General features: G+C 41.5%; 1 protein-coding gene across 1 annotated transcript in view; it reads right to left on the bottom strand.

Moving 5' to 3' along the window:
• The window catches only part of b4galnt4a (beta-1,4-N-acetyl-galactosaminyl transferase 4a), a 127,388-nt gene that overhangs the window by 38,258 nt on the left and 65,951 nt on the right, over positions 1–23,179 (bottom strand). Inside the window, exons 3-6 of the mRNA XM_023415498.2 lie at positions 17,153–17,251; positions 8,797–8,892; positions 7,469–7,559; positions 6,090–6,190 (exon numbers count right to left, since the gene is read on the bottom strand). Coding sequence (XP_023271266.1) covers positions 6,090–6,190; positions 7,469–7,559; positions 8,797–8,892; positions 17,153–17,251 — 387 coding nt within the window. The remainder of the gene's footprint in view (positions 1–6,089; positions 6,191–7,468; positions 7,560–8,796; positions 8,893–17,152; positions 17,252–23,179) is intronic.

The following is a 23,179-nucleotide window of genomic DNA, read 5'->3' as shown; positions in this document are numbered from 1 at the left end:
CGCACATGTTTATATTTTTTTCCTTGCGAATGAATTGCTTTCTTGTGAAAAAGCTGTTGTTCACGAGATGAAAAAGTGAGTGATCACACAGCAACGGCAGCACTGCAACAATATTCATCTCTTATCCACTGCCAACTTTAAATACAGTAAATCTTTTTTTTTTCTTTCAAATGAGTAAAACAAATGTCGGTACAGGCAAAAAACATGATCATCTCATTTGATTCCTCAGTAAATATTAACTCGTGGCACCATCTATGCAAATTGTTGTGATTTATACTATGGCGTACACGAGCAAACAATGTATTTCAGATGATGTATCATAAAATTTTAAATTCATACTTTCGCATGTCTCTCCAATTCTCTCACATGAATGTGTCAGTAATTAAAACTATCTCTTCTCCACGGGGTTTTGGATGATCTAGATTTCTTTGCGAAAAGCTGTAAAAAAAAATGTAAATTGAAGGTTTTAAAATATGTAGCTTTGCACAAAGGGGAAAAACATTAGTGTCAAGGAGCAAATCTCCTTCCAGAATGAAAGGTTGTTATTTTCTTTTCTTCCCTGTCAGATGGGTAATCAGCTGTTCGCGAACAAAGGCTGTGATCAAAGACATTGTTACAAGGACAAAACACGTGAAGTACCGCAGCTCTGCAATGAGAGTGGCAGATGTTCTCCGAGGTACATGTGCACATGCAGTACATGAGAAACACATGCACGCACACACTCACATGATTTGCCACTGAACGATGAGTCACTGCTTATTGAGAGCAGCATCTCCTCACCACAGTAGGCAGGAGGTAAATCAGAAGGCAAGCAGCCAGGTAGACATGAGGGGGCACACACACACACACACACACACACACACACACACACACACACACACACACACACACACACACACACACACACACACACACACACTTCATATTACATTTTAAAATACACCCCCTCATGGACTTACTGTCATACTTTCCCTCTACTTTAGAAATCTCCTATAAGGCAGGGGGAACTTGGGGACTCAATTTCTTAAACTTCAAGCAGACATACACCAACCTTGCTCTAATGTAACCTCTCTCACTCTTTTTTCTTTGCTCTTGCAGACACAAACACACAAACACACACACACACAGCCACTGCATCTCTGTGTGAACCTCACCCACACATGAGGGTACCTCGAGAAAATCTCATTTTCAGATGGCCAGTGGCCCTGCATCACTGAGAAGTGGAACACAAAACAGGGTCAAGAAATAGAAGAAATTTGAGTGTGCAATAGAAATATGGAGGCACTCCTCCTCTCTCTGTCAACTCTTTTTTCTTCTAAATAATTTTTTCTCTCAATATGAGAAGAGAGAATTAATAGAGAAACAGGTGACCTGTGATATAACCTCAGAATGCTGTTTTCTTCTTATTTTCTTCTTTTTCTGTCCGTGTGGTTTTTCAATTGAACTTGAACTATTGTAGAAAATAGTGTGCACGCTCACGCTCACATGCCTAGTCACATGTTTTTCTAGCATGTGCACCAGAAAAATGCAGCCATATACTCTTGCCATGAGAAAAGAAGTATTGCATCCATGCAGAAAACAGGAGAGCAGGAAACAGGACGTTTGAAGAAATTTTTTCCTTTTACTGAAATAATGGCCATATTCCACTTGGAATAAGTGCCATGACCCCTGGCATTGTACACAGTTGCTCACTAACACACTTGAATGGACCAGAACCATTATTAATGCTTTTAGGTTCACTTGTGTGTTTCTTGCTATAACGAGTGAACATTTCCTCAGTGAGAAAGGTCTATTGTAACCAGAAAAGCTTGCAATCAAATGAGAGGCCAGAGGTCTCTGTGCTGAAACTTGGCTGTAATTCCACAGTTCAGTCTTTATTGTCATTGTAAGCTCTCATTTCTAATAATAATAATGTAAAATATGTACAAAATAAAAAGGCAATGGCCCACTTTTACAAGCTGGAAGTTTATCCGATAAAAATATGACTTGTAATGCCAAATACAATTTTTATGACAAGGAAAAATACTTATAATACAACACTAAAACAGACATTTTTGACGAGTCCTGACAAGAAGAGTACAAGTTCAACTAATAACATTACTTATGGCAGCAGCTTTTAACTTACAGGATTCAATCACCCACTGAGAACTGCACCGACTACATTAGTAAGGAGACAAGAGTAAGAAAAGAGAAATATCAAAACGATACATTTTTCAATGCCAAGCATCCATGCATGAACCAGAAGTAAAAACCAAAACGGCTATATCAACATGACCCTTTCTTTTTTTAATTTATATATTTTTGTAGGCCAGGTGATAAAAACAAAAAGGAAAAAAGGTTATTCATTAACTGACTCAGAGGCTCCAGTAAAAACATACTGACTGCAACAATCTGACCTCAGTACAGACAGTAGACAGCGTCACTGCAATCAACTCCATGTGGAAAGAAAAAAAAGGAAGTGATACAGGTGCAGTCAGAGTCATGGTCAACAACAGACTTTGTTTTGATTGTGACCCCTGGGTGCACTTGTCTCATTAAGCAGCAGTAATTGGTACCTTCAAGTGGTATTGTGCTCACAGAGGCTATTTGAATCAAGCGCAAGGTTTTTGAATGGTAATCTTCCCTCCTTTAAATCAGTCACAAGAGTTTCATTCATTTTAGTCTGGAGAAAAAATCTACCTGCAGATATTTCAAACCGGCTTGAGTCTGGCAATCCGTCACAATTATCCGCATGTCTGTTTTTATTGCTGTCAAAGCTGCATTATCAATGGGTGGTTATACAGCTGTTAGGCTAGTTTGAATCCAACGTTCTGCACAGACTAATGTAACTGCAACAAGGATAAAAGCAGACAAAGGCATGCTGCTCGCTGTGATGGATTGCCTGTCCCAAGCAGGTTTAAATTTTTAATCTTGGGGGTATCCATTTTCAATTCATTGTTTTCTTTTCTTCTTTTATTATTTTGTGCTATTCATCATTTTTGGACAGATGCTGCCACCTGAACTCTATCTGGCAATAAAGTGTTTGGAAAACAACAGAATAGGCTGTTCTGTTTTACAGCAGACATTCTGACATGTCATAGCAGGAGAACACTAACATTAAGGACCGCTGTGTTCTATTCAAGTGTAAGCCATAGCAATGTGACAGTAGGCCAGCGGGACCCGGAAACTGAAGCAGCTAAATGGAATGAATTCATTAGTTTTTATTACTTACACCTGCTTTTCCCTCTCTGTCATGTTAACATGTCTCCTGTGAAAGAGGCATTTAGAAAACTGACCTTTTCATCACTGTGGAGCAAAACTCTACAGTGGTGCCTGTTACTGCCACAGTGACAAAGTCTCGTCTGTCAGAGAATGAGCAGCTACTGTTGCTGAGGAGTCTCATATTGATTACATCCAGTTTCCAGTGCACGTCCTTTTGTGTCTGCTTTATGAGCCACACAGAGGAGGTATCGCAGCACTTACGACACACATAGGTGCCTGCACTAGGCACAGACATGTGCGCTACATCGGTGCATGAACACACACACACACACACACACACACACACACACACACACACACACACACACACACACACACACACACGCTTTGTGCAACTCATAAGTCTCTCTCAATATCAGACAAGCTCTGGTCTGAGTCTGTGGGAAGCTCGGCGGGAGCTGTCTGGACATTCTGATTGAAGGAAAATCTCATTATAGATTAGCTGTGGGCAAAAAATATGATTAATGCCAAGGCGGGACAATGGATGATCCTCACTCACATTAAGTACGTTCGTATGTGCACAGATAATGTCCCAGCAGGGCCGAGGAGAATGTTCTTATTAGAATGACCCCCCCCTCTCCAACACTGACCAGCTGGTACGTGTGAGCGACTGAACAGAGGAAGTAACTGTGATTCAAGGGTGACTTTGTCTTTCTATGAGAACCAGCATTGAAGGACCTCTGTAGACACCTTTTCTATGTCTTCATATAGTATATCTGTGTGTGTTTTTGTTGATTATGTGTGTGAGAAAGACATAAATAGCTGATGTCATCATTTTGTGAAGGTGTGCGGCGGGGAATCGGGAGCTGTCAGTCACATTCGGTGCATCATTCAAACACTAGCAACAAAACGCTGATGGGGGTCTCCACGGAAACGCTTCAGCTCCCTGCTTCTCGTCCTATCGCAGCTAAATGTCTCACGGCAGCACATTCCATATATAGCCAGTTCATTATCGAGGATGACGATCCGGCGACCATGGACACGAAGAGGCAATAATTTACCATATATGTGTATTTTTAGGACGGTGAGTCAGTTCACAAAAAGAGCAGGAATTACAGCCAGGCCATTAGTAGGAGCAAAGATAAGAAAACTGTACAAATCATCCGACACTCACAATGAGCACACGCTCTAACGATTTCAAAGTTTTATTCAAGTCATCACATTTTCTCTGCCTAATTTTCTGCAAGCAATGTTTCTGCACAGACATTGTGCCGGGGGGGGGGGGGTTTCCAGTTCTAAACCTCTATCCATTAGAAAGCTCACTCAGTTAGATGGGAGCCCTCTCACAGTCCTGTCCATGCTGCGTTCAAGTCATCATTTCAGATGTTCTGAAGTTTAGGCCACTTTTCATTCAATTATTTTTTAGGTTATATTACATTTAAATCTAAAACTACGTATTTGGAAGATACACATATGCTGTGTATTCTGAAAGAAGTTTACCTACCCAATGAGCTTTGACTTTCCTTAATGTCAATTTTTTTCTGTCTCTTGCTCTTAAAAAAAAATTGTGTAAAATGTAAAAATATTTCAGCTCCTCTTTCAAAACAATTATTACTTGCCATAAACGAAAACCCCCTTTTTCCCCCCTAAACTCATTCAGACACATGGGTCACATACTGAGGAACGGAGACCAGAGTGAGATTTTTATCTGTGAAACACAATGTGTCTCTGAAGACAGCGGAGGCAGCGAGGCCTGTCTTTCTACCACTGGCAGGATGAATGATCCCTGGCCATAGCACTGCTCCCCTGCCATTACCTAGATGATATTTCACCACTGCTAAATGTCACATCAATATTCGCTGCCAACTAATTAATCTCAGCTCCCATGGAACCTGGTGACATCTTCACATCCTGTTGGAATACAGATGGCTCAATAGCTGGACCTTTGCTCTTAACACATATTTGCCCAGAGCACTCATATGGTGCAGTTCAAATACTGTCCAACCTCATGCATCCTGTCCTTCTTAAATTTTTCAGAAGGTTTCACTAAGAAAACTTTATTAGTGACTGTAATACAACACAGCTTGACTTTTATTCAGTTGTGGGCAGACGGTCCTTCAAGGATAGACGGGAAAGGAAAACCATTTTTCACGGGATGTTCTACAGCCGGATTTAAGTCTCCTGTATTCTGAGCTGCGTGTTGGACCTGAGTGATAGCCGGAGCGTTAGGATGGTGACAAGAGGTGAGCCGGTGATTACTAAAGACGAACAAGGTCAAATCGCTCAGTGTCCCTCCTGTTGGTGTAAGACTGAGCTCTGGCAGAATTAAGGCTTATGTCATTGACCGATCAGGACCCAATGTTCCCAAAGCTGTCTCAGCATGGACGTCAGATCGTGGCAATATTAATAAGGAAATGTATAGATGAATACTTCACTATCTCCGATCCGTCATTTTGTGCAGGACTGTTTATGAAGGAATCCATCAGATGCCATTTAGAGCTATGAGTCAGCTTTAGATTGAATATCATATTAGATAATAAAGTCACTACATAGTCTAATGATAAGGTTTTAGCTTCCTTGCACATATTGTACTCTGGAAGTGTTTTCCCAGGGGTATATATTAAATAAAGTGTTTGCTATTTAATCCATGACATTGAGGAGTTTGTAACTATTTAGGCCCCGGGTGATTTTGTTTCTTCCTGCAGTTAAAGCTTGTTGCTAAGCAATATTAGTTAAAACCAGGGAGTGTATTCTTAGTCTTGGAAATCTGAACTTGGTGAATCTGCTGAGAATCCCAAAGCATAAAAAAATGCTGGGATGCTGTTGATTTTCAGTTGAGTGACTTCCTCTGGTTCAGATATTATACAAGAATGCAGCACAGTGCTTACCTGTCCTACATAGACTAGCAGTCTGGCGTTGAGAGGGCTTTCATCAGGACTCAGCCACAGCTCAGAGTTATCATCAGACGATACCGAGAACTGGAAATCACCTGGAGGGGAAAAACATGATCAAAGTGTGTGTTAGTGAAAGTAGAGATATATACGATCCCAGATAAGTATAATCTGATAGCGTGTGATCTCATAGAATAAATTCTCAAGTGTAAAAATACACCTAAAATTTGATGCACCGACCACCTCTGGCTGTGGTGATGACACTTTTGGCCACAGTGATATCAACAGAGTTACCGCAACTGAATTTCCAATCCATATGAAACAACTATGTGAATGCAAACGAGCATTTGTGCAGAAAGCTAAACCAGAAGCAGCATGGTAAGCACATGCGCAGCCAGTATAATTAAAGCTATCCCTTTTAGAAGTAGAAAGTCAGGATACTTGAGGATTGTGAACAAGTTGTCAATTTTGTCTAACAACTAACTATTAATAGTAGGAGCTGCATAAAGCGTCATTCCCCCGAGTGGCTGCTGTATGAGACACTTTCTTTTTATGTTGAGACTTTGCAGTTGTTTGTCACTCTTCTGGGGTGAGGAAATCAGGATTCGCTGGGTGTGGCAAACACCAATGTATATAGTAGATGTACTTGTACTGTATTGAAATTGTGTAGGAATTCTTTAAATACACACTTTAAAATACATTAAAAAATCTAAATATTACCTGGTTAAATCAAGGCATAATTCACATGTGTAATATACTTGGATCTGACTAAATAAAGACGATAAAGTAGCAGCTATATTCTAATGGATACACCAACTGCCTGTAGATAAGATGGATATCATGTGCCATTGAGTCGTCTGAGCTTTTATTGTCTGCAACCTGGAAAACCTCAGAACATTTCTACGTGACTAACTCTTGACACTCAATCTACAAAAGCATCTAAAAGGTTGTTTCTGGCAATGTGAGGTGAAGGCACTTGTGGAGTGCTCGTGAGAATCCTGAAGATAGTATGACCTTTGAGCCATTAACTGGAGAAAGACATACTAGCAGTGAAAGCAACATAAGAGAGTGAAATGAACGATATCTAATTAATAACTTCATATTCTGCAATTTGTGTAAGGGCACTTGGGTGTTAAGGCTTTTTCAGTTCCCATAGCAACTGGGCTCAAGGGTAAGCCTATGAGGGTACTGCAATGAGATTTAGCTGTGAGATCGCTGGCATTCAGCCCTAATAAAAATGTGAATATCCACTATAGTAGTGGCTCTGAAGCATTTGGATTAAGAGGGCTGTGGAAATTGTCTACTCTCATAAAGGACACATGCTCCAAGGCTCTCAGCCTCAGAGGAGGGCCTCGCTAATACGATGAGCTAGTTACCATCTCTGTAAGGATGAAGGAAGCCAAATATTCTCAGGCCATAGTTCTTCCACTTCGGAGCTACTGCCAGCTTCTTCACTGTGGTTCTGGTCTACAGACAGAAACAGAGAAAAATTTGATCATGCATCAGTGGCTGCTTTTTTTTTTTATATTAGTAAACCCTTTCCACCGGTTGACCGTTTGCTATACCCCTCCCCCAAAGAGCCACTATCCAATCATAGCTTAGTGGGCATCTAACTCGGGTAAGAGCAACACTCAGTGTAAAAAGTGTTTGGAGAATGGTGTCCTGTTTTAAATCAAAGCCAAAAATGGAGGACCGAAAGTGTAAGTAACGTTAGCATGTCCATGTGCTAACAAGCTTACTATCAAAAAAGAAAACAACAACAACAAAAAACATGATATATGTGCTCTATATAGTATTTCCCCACTGTGTGGAGGCTGGTCCTGGATGTAACTGTGTCAGTATGTAACCTAATTTCAGTGCTCTGTCTTATTTTGTTTCTTTTATCGTTTTTATTTCTTTAGATTAAACCTCTTTATTGCTTTTTCAGCATTCAAACATACATTAAACACATAAAATATTCAAACAGGTAATAAAATAAAAAGAAGTGTGAGAAGAAAAAAAAAAAAAAATATGCACATTCCTCAGTGTGTGACTCAGGTTATTAGACAGCAATATTAAAATTCACATTCCTCCATCGAGCATAGACAATTATATGATGCATAGAGAATAGGGGATGGGATACATGAATATCAGTTGTCTTGGTGATCATCTCTACTTATCGCTCACAGATACCGACCCCATATATTTCTAAATACATCTAGTCTATTATTAACTCTGTGGATAAGCTGTTCAAAAGAAGTCATCCGAGCCAACTCGTTTCTCCATTCATTAAAACTGACATGCTCTTTTGACTTCCAATGCCTTAACACTATTGTGCTTCTCGTTATCAGGGCTAGCTTAACCCAGCAACACACCTGCGAGGGCAGATTAACTTCCGTTGGCAAAATATCCAATATGCATTATGCTGGATTCGCAATCTAGTTCTAATATGCTAATACAATTAAAAATTAGTTATGTACCATCCGACATTCATTTAGCATGTGAGATAATGTGCCTTTATTCCAATTTGTAAGCCCCCAACCTAAAAGCATTAACTCTTACAACATTAGCAGAGAAACATAGGTGCAGGTGTAGCAACAACTACGGGGGGGAGGAGGCTTTTTGCAAACAGTCAGTTTGATGCATCTTTAGCGTTACATTTAACCAACAAAAACACAGAGCAGTAACAGACAGAAGGTCACTCAGTCTGCTCTGTAATACTTACATGAGGGTAGAGAGGGAAGTGCAGGTTCTTTCTGAGCTGGGCTATGGAGGAGCCGCACCAGTCCTCGAACACATGCAGGTTGGCCTGGCCCTTATACTGCCAACACACAAGCACACACAGCAAGTAATCAGGTTGGTGCACACAGTAACAAGAGCATCACATTTGCTATTAAATAGGCAGGATACGCTTCAGCACTACAGCGAGATTTCCATTTGCGCTGGTTTCGGTCGATATATTTTTGTAGTGGAATGCATGCAATTTCGGATGCCTCTCTTCCACGCAGCAGAAATGAATTCTTGCTGAAACATGTGACTGCAGTGTGAAGTTTCAAATGTTCCCACTGTCCTGAATAAGAGAAGGTGACAGAGAGTTTGTCATGAATGTCAGTGGGGGAGTGTAAACTGAGCATGATTGGAGCGAGTTTGTCAGAGCTCGTCCCCTGCCCATAGTCTGACATTTGTCTGATTTACGCAGGGAAATCACAGGACACAGCAAAAACAGATGGTGAAACCAGGCAGCCTTGGGGTATAGTTTCCTTACAAACACATGGGTCTGCTCATACATATGAAGAGACGACTCTCTGATGATTTATGTGTCAAACTTAATATTTGAGTCACATGCAATGCAAAACAAAAACTCTGGCATAGATGACTATAATTTTTCACATCCTCACACAGACAAAAACATTGTCCATATACAATTTTTCAGAAAAGTGAGACATGCTCAAGAGGGGTTGGTGTGATTTCCTCAACAAGTTGCAGATAACACTTTGATTGTTACACCTCATTCACACGGTTTTGCACGAGTGCAAACGGTAGAAGGCAGAGACTAGAAGCGCTGATGCATGGTCGCACATTCGTACGCAATGCTCGGTGCAGCTTAGCGTCACTCCTGTGGACGTTGTCTCAGTGTGACCCGCCAGCTCTAACTCTTCATACTGGATGATCAAGCAACTGTACCAACACACATTCACATACTGTACACACACATATGCCCATCCTTTAATGTGTGACAGCAGTCCCAGCAGGCTGCTACTGTAATGCTGCCACAGATATTTAAGAACATCACACAGAAGTTGACGAGAAAGCCGAATCCCGGTGAGTGAGGATCAAAGCTAAAGCTGGCTTCACTACTTTGGCCTCCATTTCATTTGATGGAGGTGGTCTTTCTGTGTGTAGAGTAGCTGCTAGCTGTATAGTCAGCTGTCAAATCAATCAATGGAGAGTGAGAGTGACCTCATGACAAAAAAAAAAAAAAAAAAAAAAACACACACATAGTGGCTGTAAATCCTGTTGTCCTTTCATCAGAGGGATTAGAGGGACGAGACAGGGAAGCCTTTCAGAGTAAAAGCCTACAACTCTGCCTCCACGTCTACATTTAAAGGAGAAAGACGTTGACGGAGGGTGTGATGCTGCTTCAGTTTCACACAGGCATTCTAACAGATGGCCTGACCCAAAGTGGTCCTTTCCATTCCTCTCCCAGCTCTGTACGGTCAACTAAGTGCCCTGCAAGCTGACAGCAGCACGCCAATTACAGCCCATGCATTAACCATGAGATATTTTTATTGTGCAAACAGCCCAAAACAGTGGGCAGATTTTACTTCTTAGCTTTTTAGGTGCCCATATTTGACTTTGTTATATACTCTCTTGCAGAATGACTAATGCAAATGAAAAACAGAAAGGGTAAAAGACGGGGATTTTGTGGGGTTGACAGAATCAAATCAGAGACAAGGAACAACTCAGAAGGATGAATGAGAATGTGTGATGTTTAAAAAGGGAGTGGCAGAGAAATCGGGGGGGGGGGGGGGCGGGAAGGACGGACGCATAGCGAGGTTAGAGGGATTTAACAGACGGGACTAGTCCCTGTGTAAATATGCCTTATGTAAAGCTTTTAATAGATTTCCTGTGGGTTTTAAAAGCAAACCTTTTTTGGCCTGGCCCCCTCCTCACCCCGCCTCTTGTCAAATAGTTATAAGCGGGCAGCTTTCTCTAATTATTCACACACACACACACACACACACACACACACACACACACACACACACGCACACACACACACACCCCTGTGTAGCCCTGCAGAGGCCACAGGCTGTGAAGTCGGCTTTCTGCTGGGGGGCACTTGAGTATAATTGGCTGTATTTTGTGGGTGACATCAATGCGAGAGGTCTGTCTGTGCTCTGGCCTTAACAGGATGGTGGATATGGAATGGGACAAGAAGGAAGTTATGTTTTTCTTCACCCACTCCAACCTAAACTCACCCTCTTCTATCCCTGTGCTTCCTACTCAAAGAATTCAGCCCTACCATCTCTAATATTGTCTATTCCCTCTGACCTCTCTCTGACCGCCTCTCAATTTCTACCTGTGTGCCGCAGAATACTGTTGATTTCTCCAAATTCTGTCTTTAGTTTCCCTGAGCTCAGCTGCAGATGTCAGTTACCTTCGCTGTCTCTCTCTATCTCATTTTTGTCTCCCTCCCGATTCCTTATTTTTGGAATAAAGAGACACTCACATTAAGTTTGTATAGAGATGGTGATTTGCATGCTTGTGCCTGTGTGTCATGTAGGGACGTGGTTGTGTCTCTCCTTTACAGCTTGTCAGCTCACATTCACATTCAGTAATTGACTAAAAAGAAGCAGAATGATGCCTTTCTTACTTTGTTCCTTTGCTCTCACTTTGTGCTCCGTTCCTTAATCCAAAACCAGGGGCAGACCTCTGTGCTGTCGTGCTAATCCACAGACAGGAAGGTTCAGAAAGCACTGTTTCCTCTATGTGCACCTATTGTAACAAATTCACTCCAAGTAAACCAGAGACTGCAGGCGCCGCTGCATTACAAGATCAAACTAGCCGTTTCTGTCAATCACAGTCATTCCGTCTGTTCATGTGGGATGTTTGATCAGAGGTAACTTGTTCCACTTAGTATAGGCGAAAGTAGTAGGTAGCGGTGAAAGGCACAAAGTGGCTACCTGTCAGGCTAATAGCGGGGACCTCCGGGCAAAGACAGGGCGCAGGACTTACACTGGCTCTGCTGTACTGCTGCTGAACAACAGCAACATACAGCAAATGAGAGGTGCTGACACTCGATACCTGATAACCAATATATCCCGATGCTTATTTCAGATGACTGATACAAGCCCCTCTATTTTTCATTTTACTGAGGTACAGCCATGTGTCTTATATCAAGTAGATATTTTCACAGTAATGATGACATTGGTGCTGATGTAGATATTTAAACACACTGTTTTTGAGTCTGCAGTTACTCAAGAAGAAGAAGGGGAACAGAAGGCAGCTACAGATAGTATGAAGAATGTAGGAAATGTGTGAAATATATCTTATTTCCCTTTTTCCTACAGCAGGTGCATCACACTGTGAAAATATGACTGGTTGTCACATGTCAAATGGGGAATATCTGCCCTCTGCAAAATATTCGAGGAATATAAAAAAAAAATGTAGATTTTAACTTTTGTAAATTAAAGTAAAACTCTGGCATGTAAAATGTTTTTTAAACAGAATACTATGTAATGAAAATTCTGTCTTATTTATGTCCATCCACCTCATCACTCTCCAAAAGTTGTTCCCCACTATCCTATATATAGCTACCACAGTTTCACAGCAACAGAGCACCTATACAGCTCTGACTGCCATTAAATAAGAGGGCAGGAGAAGAGGGGGGGGGGTGGAGGAAAGCAATGCCATTTGTCAAAAAAGAATGCCAGAGAAAAGAGAAAAGGAATACAGGAAATGAAAGGTGCGCAGAGAGGAGCTGAGCGAGAAAACCACTGATTGATGAAGATGTTTAGAATAAAAGAGTGTATCGTATACAGCTCAGCCTAAGAGGCCGCTCTGCACAAACACACTGCGACTGTCTCGCCTATCTCCCTCAGACCACACATTTCCTCCACATACCCACACTCCTGTGAGCTTGTCTTAGCGTATCTCCGTCTCCACCGCTCTCCAATATCTCCTCTCTCTCTCACCCATCTGGTCGCACTATCAAGCAAAGCACAAATCAGACTCTTTTTTTTTTTCTCTCTCTCTCTTTCTCTCCCACTCTCTCCTCTGGGAGGCTGTCTCCCTTTTTCTCGAAATCTGGTGCAGCCGTCTGCGTTCCTGCTGGCAGCAAGGCATTGACAAATGGCCGCTCTGCGCACCCACTGACGAGCAATCGCACCAACTGACACTGTAAATCCCCCTTGGATAAGAAAAGTGAGACATGATGTTCCTGGCTAAGGCACACTGGGGTATATACAATACCAGTCAGCTCGCTCCCCCAGGGCATATAGAAGAGACGACATTAAAGCTCACTGTTGATACATCGTAAACCTGCACTGTGGTTTTAATGAGCTACTATGTTGAAATGTTTATGTTCGATGAATGATCAAATGATACATGTCACATGCGAGTTATTCCCTCCGTGGCTGTTATAGGAATGTTATTGCTTAAACATGTATTAACATGCTACGAAATTTTTTCAATCCAATTTATCCAATATTTCATAGAGGGCATTTAGATACTTCCTCTCTGCCTATCTCGTCTCTCTCTGCCCATTAGTAATTTAGGAAAGAAATGAAAGTAGGATAAATCGGTAGGTACAGTGAGGAAAAGGGTTTTTTTTCAAGAAGGTAGAGAGGTTTGAAAGAAGAGATTATATGGAGTGAGATAATGAGAACTCATTTCACGTGGAGGAGAGCAGCAAGAAATGGAAGACAAGGTTCATATGATCTAGATTCCGGCCTCATCAACCACTGTAATGAGGGTTTGTATAATCTGCCATCTGTCCTACAATTACATGTCTTCTGTCATGCCAGGGATATAACATGTGGGGGGATGGATATGGCTGCAGAGGATACGTGGAACTGAGGAACGTGAGGCAGAGCACGAAGGATGAGCAGAAATTTTTTTTTTTTCTTTATCTGCTGGCACAAGCTGTCGATCACTCGACCGACTGTAATGAGAAGCCTCTAAGAGAAATCACATTTCTGCCTCCTTTTCGTCTATTTGCTGAGCATATTTGATCGACAGATGCAAGAAAGACAGACAGACAGACAGAGGGAACAGTGAGGAGAGACAAATATCATCCTCCCCCAGTCTAGTCACTCTCACATGATACTGTGGGATGATGGGGGGGGGGGGGGGGGGGGGGGGGGGGGGGGGGGGGCAAGAAAAAGAGAAAGATCCTCCTCCAGTCTTGTCAATGTGTTTTCGTGTGAGGAGCCAGCTTTGACGACTGCTCCCACCTGAGTCATGTGTCTGTGCCGTGCCACAATATCTTCCTTACTTCCCTCTTGAGTGGTAAATAATAGGCTGTCCAAAGCTGCAATACCAAAAGTACACACTTTAAGACACACACATACTTCATCTCCACATCTGCAGCTTTGTCTTTACAAGAGACAGAAGACCAGACATCTGAGTCGGTCAGTGAACCAGGATCTACCTGTACTTGGTTTAACACCGTCTGAATAACTTATTAACATCATTTCATATTTATGACACATCTGGGATGATTCATGTTAAACCTGTGCTCACTGTGGCTTTAAACGAGGAACAGTAACATGTAAAGAAATCATAGTCCCCCTAATATCAAAGTTTACAATGATTTAAGTATGACTAATCCCTCTTACCATCATTTTCTTTCTGCTCCTGATGAAATAAAATTGTTCATTATACCCAAATTCTCTGTGGATCCATGTCAGCTTTGCTGGAAATGACTGTTTATCCCTTCATGCCTGGCTACTGCTTGAGTCTTCAAAAACATTTTTTTTTTTTTTTTTTTTTAAATCTCTCTGAATTCTATCCCATGTCAATGTCCTTGACTTGCTGGTGTCCTTGACAGATGCACACAGAGTATGTCCATTCTACAGCCACATGTCTGCACTAATCCACAGCCACCTCTGGATGACTTCACCAGCCAGGGATGCTCATTAAGTCGCCAGTATTGGCTGAAAACAACCTGCTTGCGCCAACACAGGTCAGAATCTCAGCGCTTTATTAAAAATATATTACCTTTTCCCTCTCTCTGTCTCCGTCCCTATGTCTCTCATCGGCGCACGCATTAGAAGAAATAAAGTCAGCATCTTTTCATTATGCTCGTGCCGCTCGTATGAATGCTTCTGGATGCCCGTGTGACCTCTGTCAGTCTGTGACAGCTGGCATATGGCACAACTCTACCTCCACCAGCCTGAGTCTACGCCTCTGACAGTGCGAGCTCAGTGGCCCCTCAGACCTCTGCCATCTTGGCTGTGCACCAGGAAAACAAGTTAGTGCTGGTAATTAGGACACATAGCTAGTGAGGAAAGGAGAAGAGCTGCTGCATTCGGTGCTTCCTGACAGACTTGGCTCAGGCTCGACATAGCAGAAGTCTGACGTCAGACGAGGAGAGATTTTTGAGGGTGCAAGTTTATGGAGATGTTTGAAAATTTTGATGGAATTATGCTGGATTAGCAGAAAATTCGTAGAAACTAAATGGCGTGTTGCTTTATGAGTGGGCTGGAAATGAGTCAAAGAAATGGCATCTTGACTTCTACAAGCGAGCTTTGATGCCGGTCACGCTTAATGCAAAACGTAATTGCTGTGGATGTTGCAAAATTTATTTCCCTTTTGAGGCTGTTTTGCTTTTTCCGATTCAAACCATAAATAAGAAATTATGGTTGGTCAATGAAATCATGTACAAGTCTTCGAGTGCAAAGGCATCCTGTGGTTTTAACAGTTTTCACATACAAAATGATAAAAGACAAGAAAAAAAAACAGGATGTTCATAATAAAGTGTCTCCCTGTGATCAGGCCATGAAATCCATTTACATTTGTGCAATTAGTCCTCATGGTGCAGATTCAGATAGCTGGATTGGCTGACAGCCTAGCTTGGCTGTTTCATATCAATGTGACTTCTCATTTTCTAAGTAGCACCATTTTAAATTATGCCAAAAGCATTCTGCACATTTAGACTCAGGCCTCTCAGATATTCAGGCAACAGATGTTTTTAGGACACATTACATTAAAAACAGATATCATCCACATGTGACAACTCTCAAAGCCAAAATGACAATCCAGCAGTTTCGTTATCATTGCTTACTACACTTGAAACAAAGTATTAAAACAGAAGGATGTGAGTTTGTGAATGTATTTTAGCATTATACATGACTTCTTGGATAATTTGGTGTTTGATGTATTATGCTGCAGAGGGAAAGCATACAGACAGAGGCAGGCTAACTCAAGACCAGCTCAGCCAGGAGAGTCTGCTGAAATAAAACTGTAACATTATCAGGCCCATTCTGTGTTCAGCAGCCCTGTGATGCTGCCTCGTGCAGAAGATTACATGCATAGTGCTTTGCAGAAGCAGCCAGAAAGCTGAGTACAAGGCAGTAAACCATAAGAGAATCCTCTTTAAAAAAATAAAAAATAAAAATAAAAAAAGTAACATGTCTCTGCGGTCCAACTGATCGACCTGAAAATAACTTTTGCAACAGTAACTTCCTATTATCTTTCTCATGCTGTGTAAGAACTGTTAAGATTCTTTATAGTTTGCCTAGAACTACACACTGTGGTGCTCAGCAGAGATAGTTAAACTTTACCCCAGGTAGCAAACGACTAATAAATCATATTTTGCAGACTTGGCTTGCAGACACACGCACACACACGCACACACAAACACACACACACACAAACACACACACAATCCTTTAATTAAACTCTGCTGAATAGGTTACAAATCTAGAGCCGCTTTTCTTATCACAACTCCGTGACATAATTGCCCCATCTGCTGCTGCCTTTGTTACAGTGGGTGTGTAAACTACATCAGTAAGTGAGCTGAAAAATTAGGATGAATCACATCAACTTGTAATCTTCAGGTCCGAGGTGCCTTTAAATATAACCTGCTAATGGCTTGGGAAGAAATATTACCATCCTCTCGTCATAACCATTAGTTACATTTTGTTCCTCTGATAGTATTACCAGAGAAAGACTGTTTGACCTTGTCACCTGCTCTTAAAAAGGGCATCTGAAAGAAAATGGGCCTCTGACATCTGCTGTTGAATTACATAGCATTGCTATTCAAGTGAAAGGGAAAGTGGTCTCAGACTTTCGGATGCAAAAAGCAAACACTTCATTACTGAAGCAGACATGGAGAGCCATTAATAAAAACATTTCCACAAAGGTTAATCGCTGAAAGTGTGTGTGTGTGTGTGTGTGTGTGTGTGTGTGTGTGTGTGATTGTGGTTTAGCTGATGAGTCACACAAATAACAAAGCAACTGAGGGACCTCAACATAATAATGCATATCAGTCTGAAAGATGGAAGAGGGAGGTTAAAAGGAAGATAACTGAGGGATAAGTGCAAGCCTGAGAAAGTAGAAAGACAATAAATTACCTCTGGTTTCCATGGAAATTTCTTGTGGCGCTGGCTGAGGAACTTCCGGACGTGGGTATTGTCTCTGCCATTGGCCCCTCCTGTGATTGGCTCATCATCCTTAAAAAGAAAAACACAGAAATAAGGTCACACTTATTCCTCTTTAACTGCAGGGAAGAAACACTGATGAAAGGGAAAGACAAATGAATGGGGGTCTTAAATCTCAGTGGCTAAAGGCTAAAGTTATGCAGGCATGAATCCAAACATCCATCACTGAGGTAACCTGACTCTTCTCCATAAGATACATAATTGATATATGAGATAAAGTAGCATCATTAGCTAAAACCACAACCCTTTCTAGTTCACGGAGGCGCTAAGCAGCATGTACTGCTACACACAGCTGAGAATAACACAAACACACACACATGGCATGCATATGACGAAAGAGCAGGCGAAGGAAACAGGGTTATTTCCCCAGAAGGCTCCTATTAAGACCCTGTGGAATCTCTTCTTCACCATTCGCTCCTAATCCAGCGTTTGACTCGCCAAAAGCCCTAATCTCCAACATACTCTAACCGTCCACCCCGCCGGCCAATACCTCCTCTCTGGGGAGCCTGAACTCTCCCCCTGATCTGGGATTTAGCCCCATGCTCCGGCCAGAGCACCACAGGGCTCTTTCTCTGTGGTCTGCTAAGAGGCATGTTAATGCTGTGGTGTGACGGGCAGGACAGAGCAGAGGAGAGCGCAGGTTCTCAACCAGCTGTGAGGAGATAAAAGACTGCTAGGCTCCCAGAGGAGGAACCCAGTCACAGAGCTGTTAAATGAATAGCAAAGCATCCTCCATTTAGCAGGGATGTCAAGGAGAGACGTACCTCCGCCGAGACAAGCTGGAGAGCTTTTCAGCACCCCTGAAATGAGGGGCTTTTGTCGAGAAGGTGCCAGTGTTTGCGAAAGAATCAGGGGAAGAAAAAGACATTTTGTAGAGTGAAAGAGGCGAAGAGAAAGAGCTGTCGGACACCGAGCCTTTGATGACTTTTTTTTAACTTCCAAGCGAGAGCGATGAAGAGGGGCAAGGAAAGGTAATGATGAAGAAATATGACAACAGACTCCCCTCATGTCTGCCACGAGAAAAGCATAAAGTGCCTGTTGTTCGTGCGTACCCAAAGACTCAAAAACAGACTAGCTTTATCTGACACAAAAACACTCACAAGAAGATCCACTCAGTGAAGGACACAACATTCATATTGCATCAGCTGTTATCTCCCATGAAACAAAGACAGCAGAAGAATAAAAATATGAGACGGGGCTCAGCAGTCAGTAAAATATAAAGCTTAGACGAATCATGAATTGTTAAAGCACCGGGAAACTAGATTTCTACAGAGGAAAAAAATTCTAGAGACCTTATCTCGTAATTATGACTATCTCATAATTACAAAATCCAGATCTTGTGATTATCAATCATGGTCATTTTGAGAGGACAGAGGCATTATGACTGATTCAACTGTCTGTCCTATAGGCTCATCTGTGCCTAATATTAGTTGAATATCAATGTGAGTGTTTTTTCTTTTGTTTTTTTTTCAACAAAGCGTTTTCAAAAATGTCAAGTTAAACGTTAAAAGTCTTGTGCTATGTAAACTTTAACAAGAAACATAAAGTATAATATTGCCATGGATACAGTGACTTATACTGAGGGCTGTACCATGAGCTCTGCATTTTAGCCTGTATTTGTTTACATTTTGGAAAAATGAAGTGAGCTGGATTAGCTGAAGAAATGTGACAAGATGCCCTTTTTGCTATGCACCACTGGATGTACTATCAGTGAATGACTCTGACACTGAAGAAATTTTAAAAACCTGCTGATTCTTAAGCGAGTTCTGAAGTTCCGCTTCCTGTCTCATTGGTCTATTGCACATTATCTCATAATTATGAGATTGTTTTCTCATAATTATGAGATCCAAATCTCATAGACTAATTATGAGATCTTCACTCATAATTCAGTCAGGACCACTTTAGTCAAAGGAAAGGTTTTATCTTTTGCAGTAAGTTAAATTTGTCAGTATGGCTCTGGTCGGGGAATTCCCTGAACGCTCCATGTACACACCTGGAAAGCCTAAGGCAGGGTGAGCAGCAGCAAAGACCCTCCTAGGGTACAGAGCGGCATCAATGACAACAGACACAACAGTCAGAGGCAGCATGAAAATGAGGAGCTGGGGTGGAAGCGGGTAGCAAAGCAACCTGCAGAGGAAGCAGAAAGGGTAGGGATGCTACAGCAGCTTCAATAGAGAGCCCTGTATAAGATTTGGGAATCAGTAAATCATGTATACAGTATATACATAAATATAGCTGTCTTTTGGTAATGCAATGTGCTTCCATACATTTCAACACCTGCAGCAAAACATTTCTTGACACAATTGCTTACGTGATGCGGCATCTTAAATGTTTTGTCTGATATGTATTTTATAGCGATTACCTTTCATTAGTACCACATTATATATAAAACTATATGTGCTGTTTTATATTGCTGGTTCTTTAGTAAAAGCCAATATTTTCTTCTAAACTTCAGATCCAGAACTTTGTCAGTGCAGTGAAACTATTTAACAGACTCACATTTAAGTATCAAGAGTTTACACATTACTTCATTTTTTGATCTATTTCTAGAACATCTAGAAGTTACGTTTGTACATAATGATCTAAAATGGGGCAAAACATCTTCTGCAATCCATCCTGTTTTCACATTCCAATCCTTACATCTCTGTTTCCTCATTAACATTTTGCACCACTGAGTGCTTCATTATGTTCAAGCTGTTGATTTTCTTGGTTTCTTTCAAACCTCTTTGTTGCCACTGTTTCTATCACTCCTAGTAATATTTAGACCTTGAAATGTCATTGCTGTGCTCACAGTGCACAAAACCAAGAGCCAAGAGCTTTTTGTTACTGCCTGTGACAAGCAGTTACTTTACGACTAATCAGCTTTCTCTATTAGAACAGGTGCAATGACTGTTTGAATGAAGATGAAAAATAATCCATGTAGCTAAAGGACTTTGTGATCTGTGGTTACTGATTGTAATTTAAAGAGGCAGTGTTTTAGAAATAATTTGTTGTCAACCGTAAAAGTCCAAACTCTAAATCACTGCTCGAGTTTGGACTGTAATTCACACGGACACCACTTTCCTACACTTTCCTAAAGCGCTGCCTCAGCTCGATCCAACTCAAAGTCTGCTTATCGATGCAATACTAAAAGGTACACTTAAACTCATTGAACCTGAGGTTGCACTACATCCTTCATCAGCTGTATCTCTTTTTCTTCCACATTGTGTATTGACTTTACACTTCAGCAAGATGTTGTCATTACTTACAGCCTATTACGAATACTTGTAACATTTGCACAAGTCATTATTCCAGAGTTATAATCTCTAATTTATAAGCAGATTTTATAAGTTTTTCAAGATTGCGTTATCATGTTTCACTGATAATTAAAGTTGATGCTAAGGGGCCTGTCAAATGGCCTTATGTATTAAACATAGCATCAAGGCAAACCACGGAATATCAATCAGACTGATGAGTATGCAGTAATGCAGCGTTTCCACTACAAACATTTTTCAAGGTGGCCCGCAGCTGCAGGATTATTGCCGCCGCTGCTTCAGAATCTTATGAAATATCAATAAGTTGCAATTGATCGACATTGCAAAGGGCTTTCAATTTGAAGCGAAGTATACAGTAAGTGGACACGTCCGTGCATCTATGCATGCACAGTAGGCCTGCCCCCCGTTGCTGAAACAAATCCTAGAGGAAACAGTGGACTGTCTATCTATCATGTGTTTACACTGCTATTTGCTTTGACTTTCACTCAAACAGAATGACAAATGGCCTGTAAGAATGTGGGCATTTGACTGCTATGGGAGCAATGCATCAGAGACAGAAAGAGTGTGGGATAGTAGCAATTAATTACAAGCCAAACCAAGTTGTTTCATGTATGAACACTCATGGCAGAGCTGCTAACCCTGAAAGGATTGATTGATAGGTGAGCTTGTCTGATCAGTGAGCTCCTGTCACTTATATTCATCCATCCCAGCAGTCAAAACACCTTGTTGTACTAGGTGCTTGCCCCCCAGTTGTTTCCTTCCAGACTCCCCACGTCCATAAAGCACAATTCAAATGATGACCTTGCTGATCCTAGCCCAGGGAAACAGCTGGAGCCAGTGTCCTAGAATACCAATGAGCTTAATTAATCTCCCTTATTAAATACAAACAAGCAGCAGTCTGCAGGAAAGGGTGTGTGTGAGAGAGAGAGAGCGAGAGCGAGAGCAAGAGAGAGAGAGAGAGAGAGAGAGAGAGTGAGAGAGAGAGGGGGAGTGAGAGAGAGTGCGAGGGAGTGTGAGAGCAGAGCTCGTTCCACAAATCTCTTCACCCACCCACCATGATAACCCCTGTGAATGAGCTCAGCTCAGACGGCTCCCAGAAGTCCACAAATCAAAGTTTCATTTCCAGCGACCTGTAATATGAAAGTTAATAACTAGAGCGGAATAATTACATTATTCTCAATTTTTCATTCATGTTAACCACCACCGAGATATACAGTATGTTAATTAGTCCCACCATAATAATAATATATAATACATAATATATTCCCCATTTTTCAACCTATGGGAGCACTGAATCAACAGGGGCTCCTGGTCACTGGATGTTCACTGCTCTTATTAATTTGTGTAGCTGGAGGCAAAGATACCTGGATGACAATTACTGTCGTAATGACTAATCACAACCATCCATCACCAGAAAGGAAAGCTGTGATGTTTCCCTCAACTGTGATGGTGACGTTTCTGAATCACAGTTTGGATTTGATATTGCAGACAGATATTCAGAAACATCATATTGTGTATCAGACAGTCCTGGTTAGGAATGTGATACCATGGACCAGACATTTCCATCCTATGTGACAAGATGGCACCGGTTGTGAGGCGTAACCTGAGAAAAATAGCAAAATAGGAGAGATGGGTGAAATGAAGGGAAAAGACAGAGAAGAGAAAGAGAGAATAAAGACATAAAAAGCAGCATAACACAAGGGAGACGAACAGGGACAAATACAAAAGAGAGAAAAAGTGACCGATGGAGCAATAAAGAGAAAAAAGAGTGACTGAGAGAAGCCCTTTGAAAGGTTCTGCACAGTCGCTGTGCCAGTCTACTCCTCAGAAATCCCTCTGGCACAGAGAAAGTCTGAAACGACTGCAGACTGCCAGAATCTTTTTCCCACCTCTCTTTAGTGAACAGACCAAACAGACCAGGTTCTGCTTGGTTTCAGAGCAGTACCACAGAGCTCTGTGAAGTATTACACACTCACCCGCACTGTGGCTCTGTATGTGAAGCGACTGCAACTGAAAAGATGGATTCTCAGTTCATAATTCTCAGGATACACTGGATACCATAGGATACACTTTTTCTCTATGCAACAGTTGTAGGGGGGAAAAAAAACATCCTCATCAGATCCTACTTTAAAACTGTACTGTTTTGTGAAACACGTACAAGCATACATGCTTAATTCAGTGCAAAGAAAAGCCAAAGCGAGTTCTCATGGCCACAGCGAGGCTTTCCATTAATACTTCCAGAGAATTATATCAACTATTACACATTATGAAAAATCCTGCAATAGTAACAACACATAGTACGTGTTTCCTCATCTTACCCAAGGTTAACTTCACAGTTTTCTTCCCGAAAATGAGGAAAAAATAAATAAATGTAAGTCTAATTCAAAAAAGAAGACAGAGGTGAGTGCACTGGGCTTATTCTTGCTATTCTGGTGCTTTGGTATCTATAGTTTGACTCAGGAACCTTGACTGAGGAGTCATCCAAGCACTGAAGCATTTTACTGAAAAGACGAAGATGACGGCGCGTTTCGCATGTTGGTGTCGAAAGGTCTTTTAGTGACAAAGAAAAGCACTGCGGGGTTCAAACAGGAAACCTATGATTTTCAAAACGTTCTGCAGATTGCCGAGGGAAGGGAGTCGGATAAAGACAGAGATTATGTGGCTCTTTTCTTTTTTATTTCTCTAG

The sequence above is a fragment of the Seriola lalandi genome, unplaced genomic scaffold, assembly GCF_002814215.2.
Source record: "Seriola lalandi dorsalis isolate HSWRI2012SDOR001 ecotype SW California unplaced genomic scaffold, Sedor1 jcf7180002054553, whole genome shotgun sequence".
Lineage (NCBI taxonomy): Eukaryota > Metazoa > Chordata > Actinopteri > Carangiformes > Carangidae > Seriola > Seriola lalandi.
The sequence above is the reverse complement of the archived record's forward strand: the minus strand, read 5'-3'. Positions and strand labels throughout refer to the sequence as shown.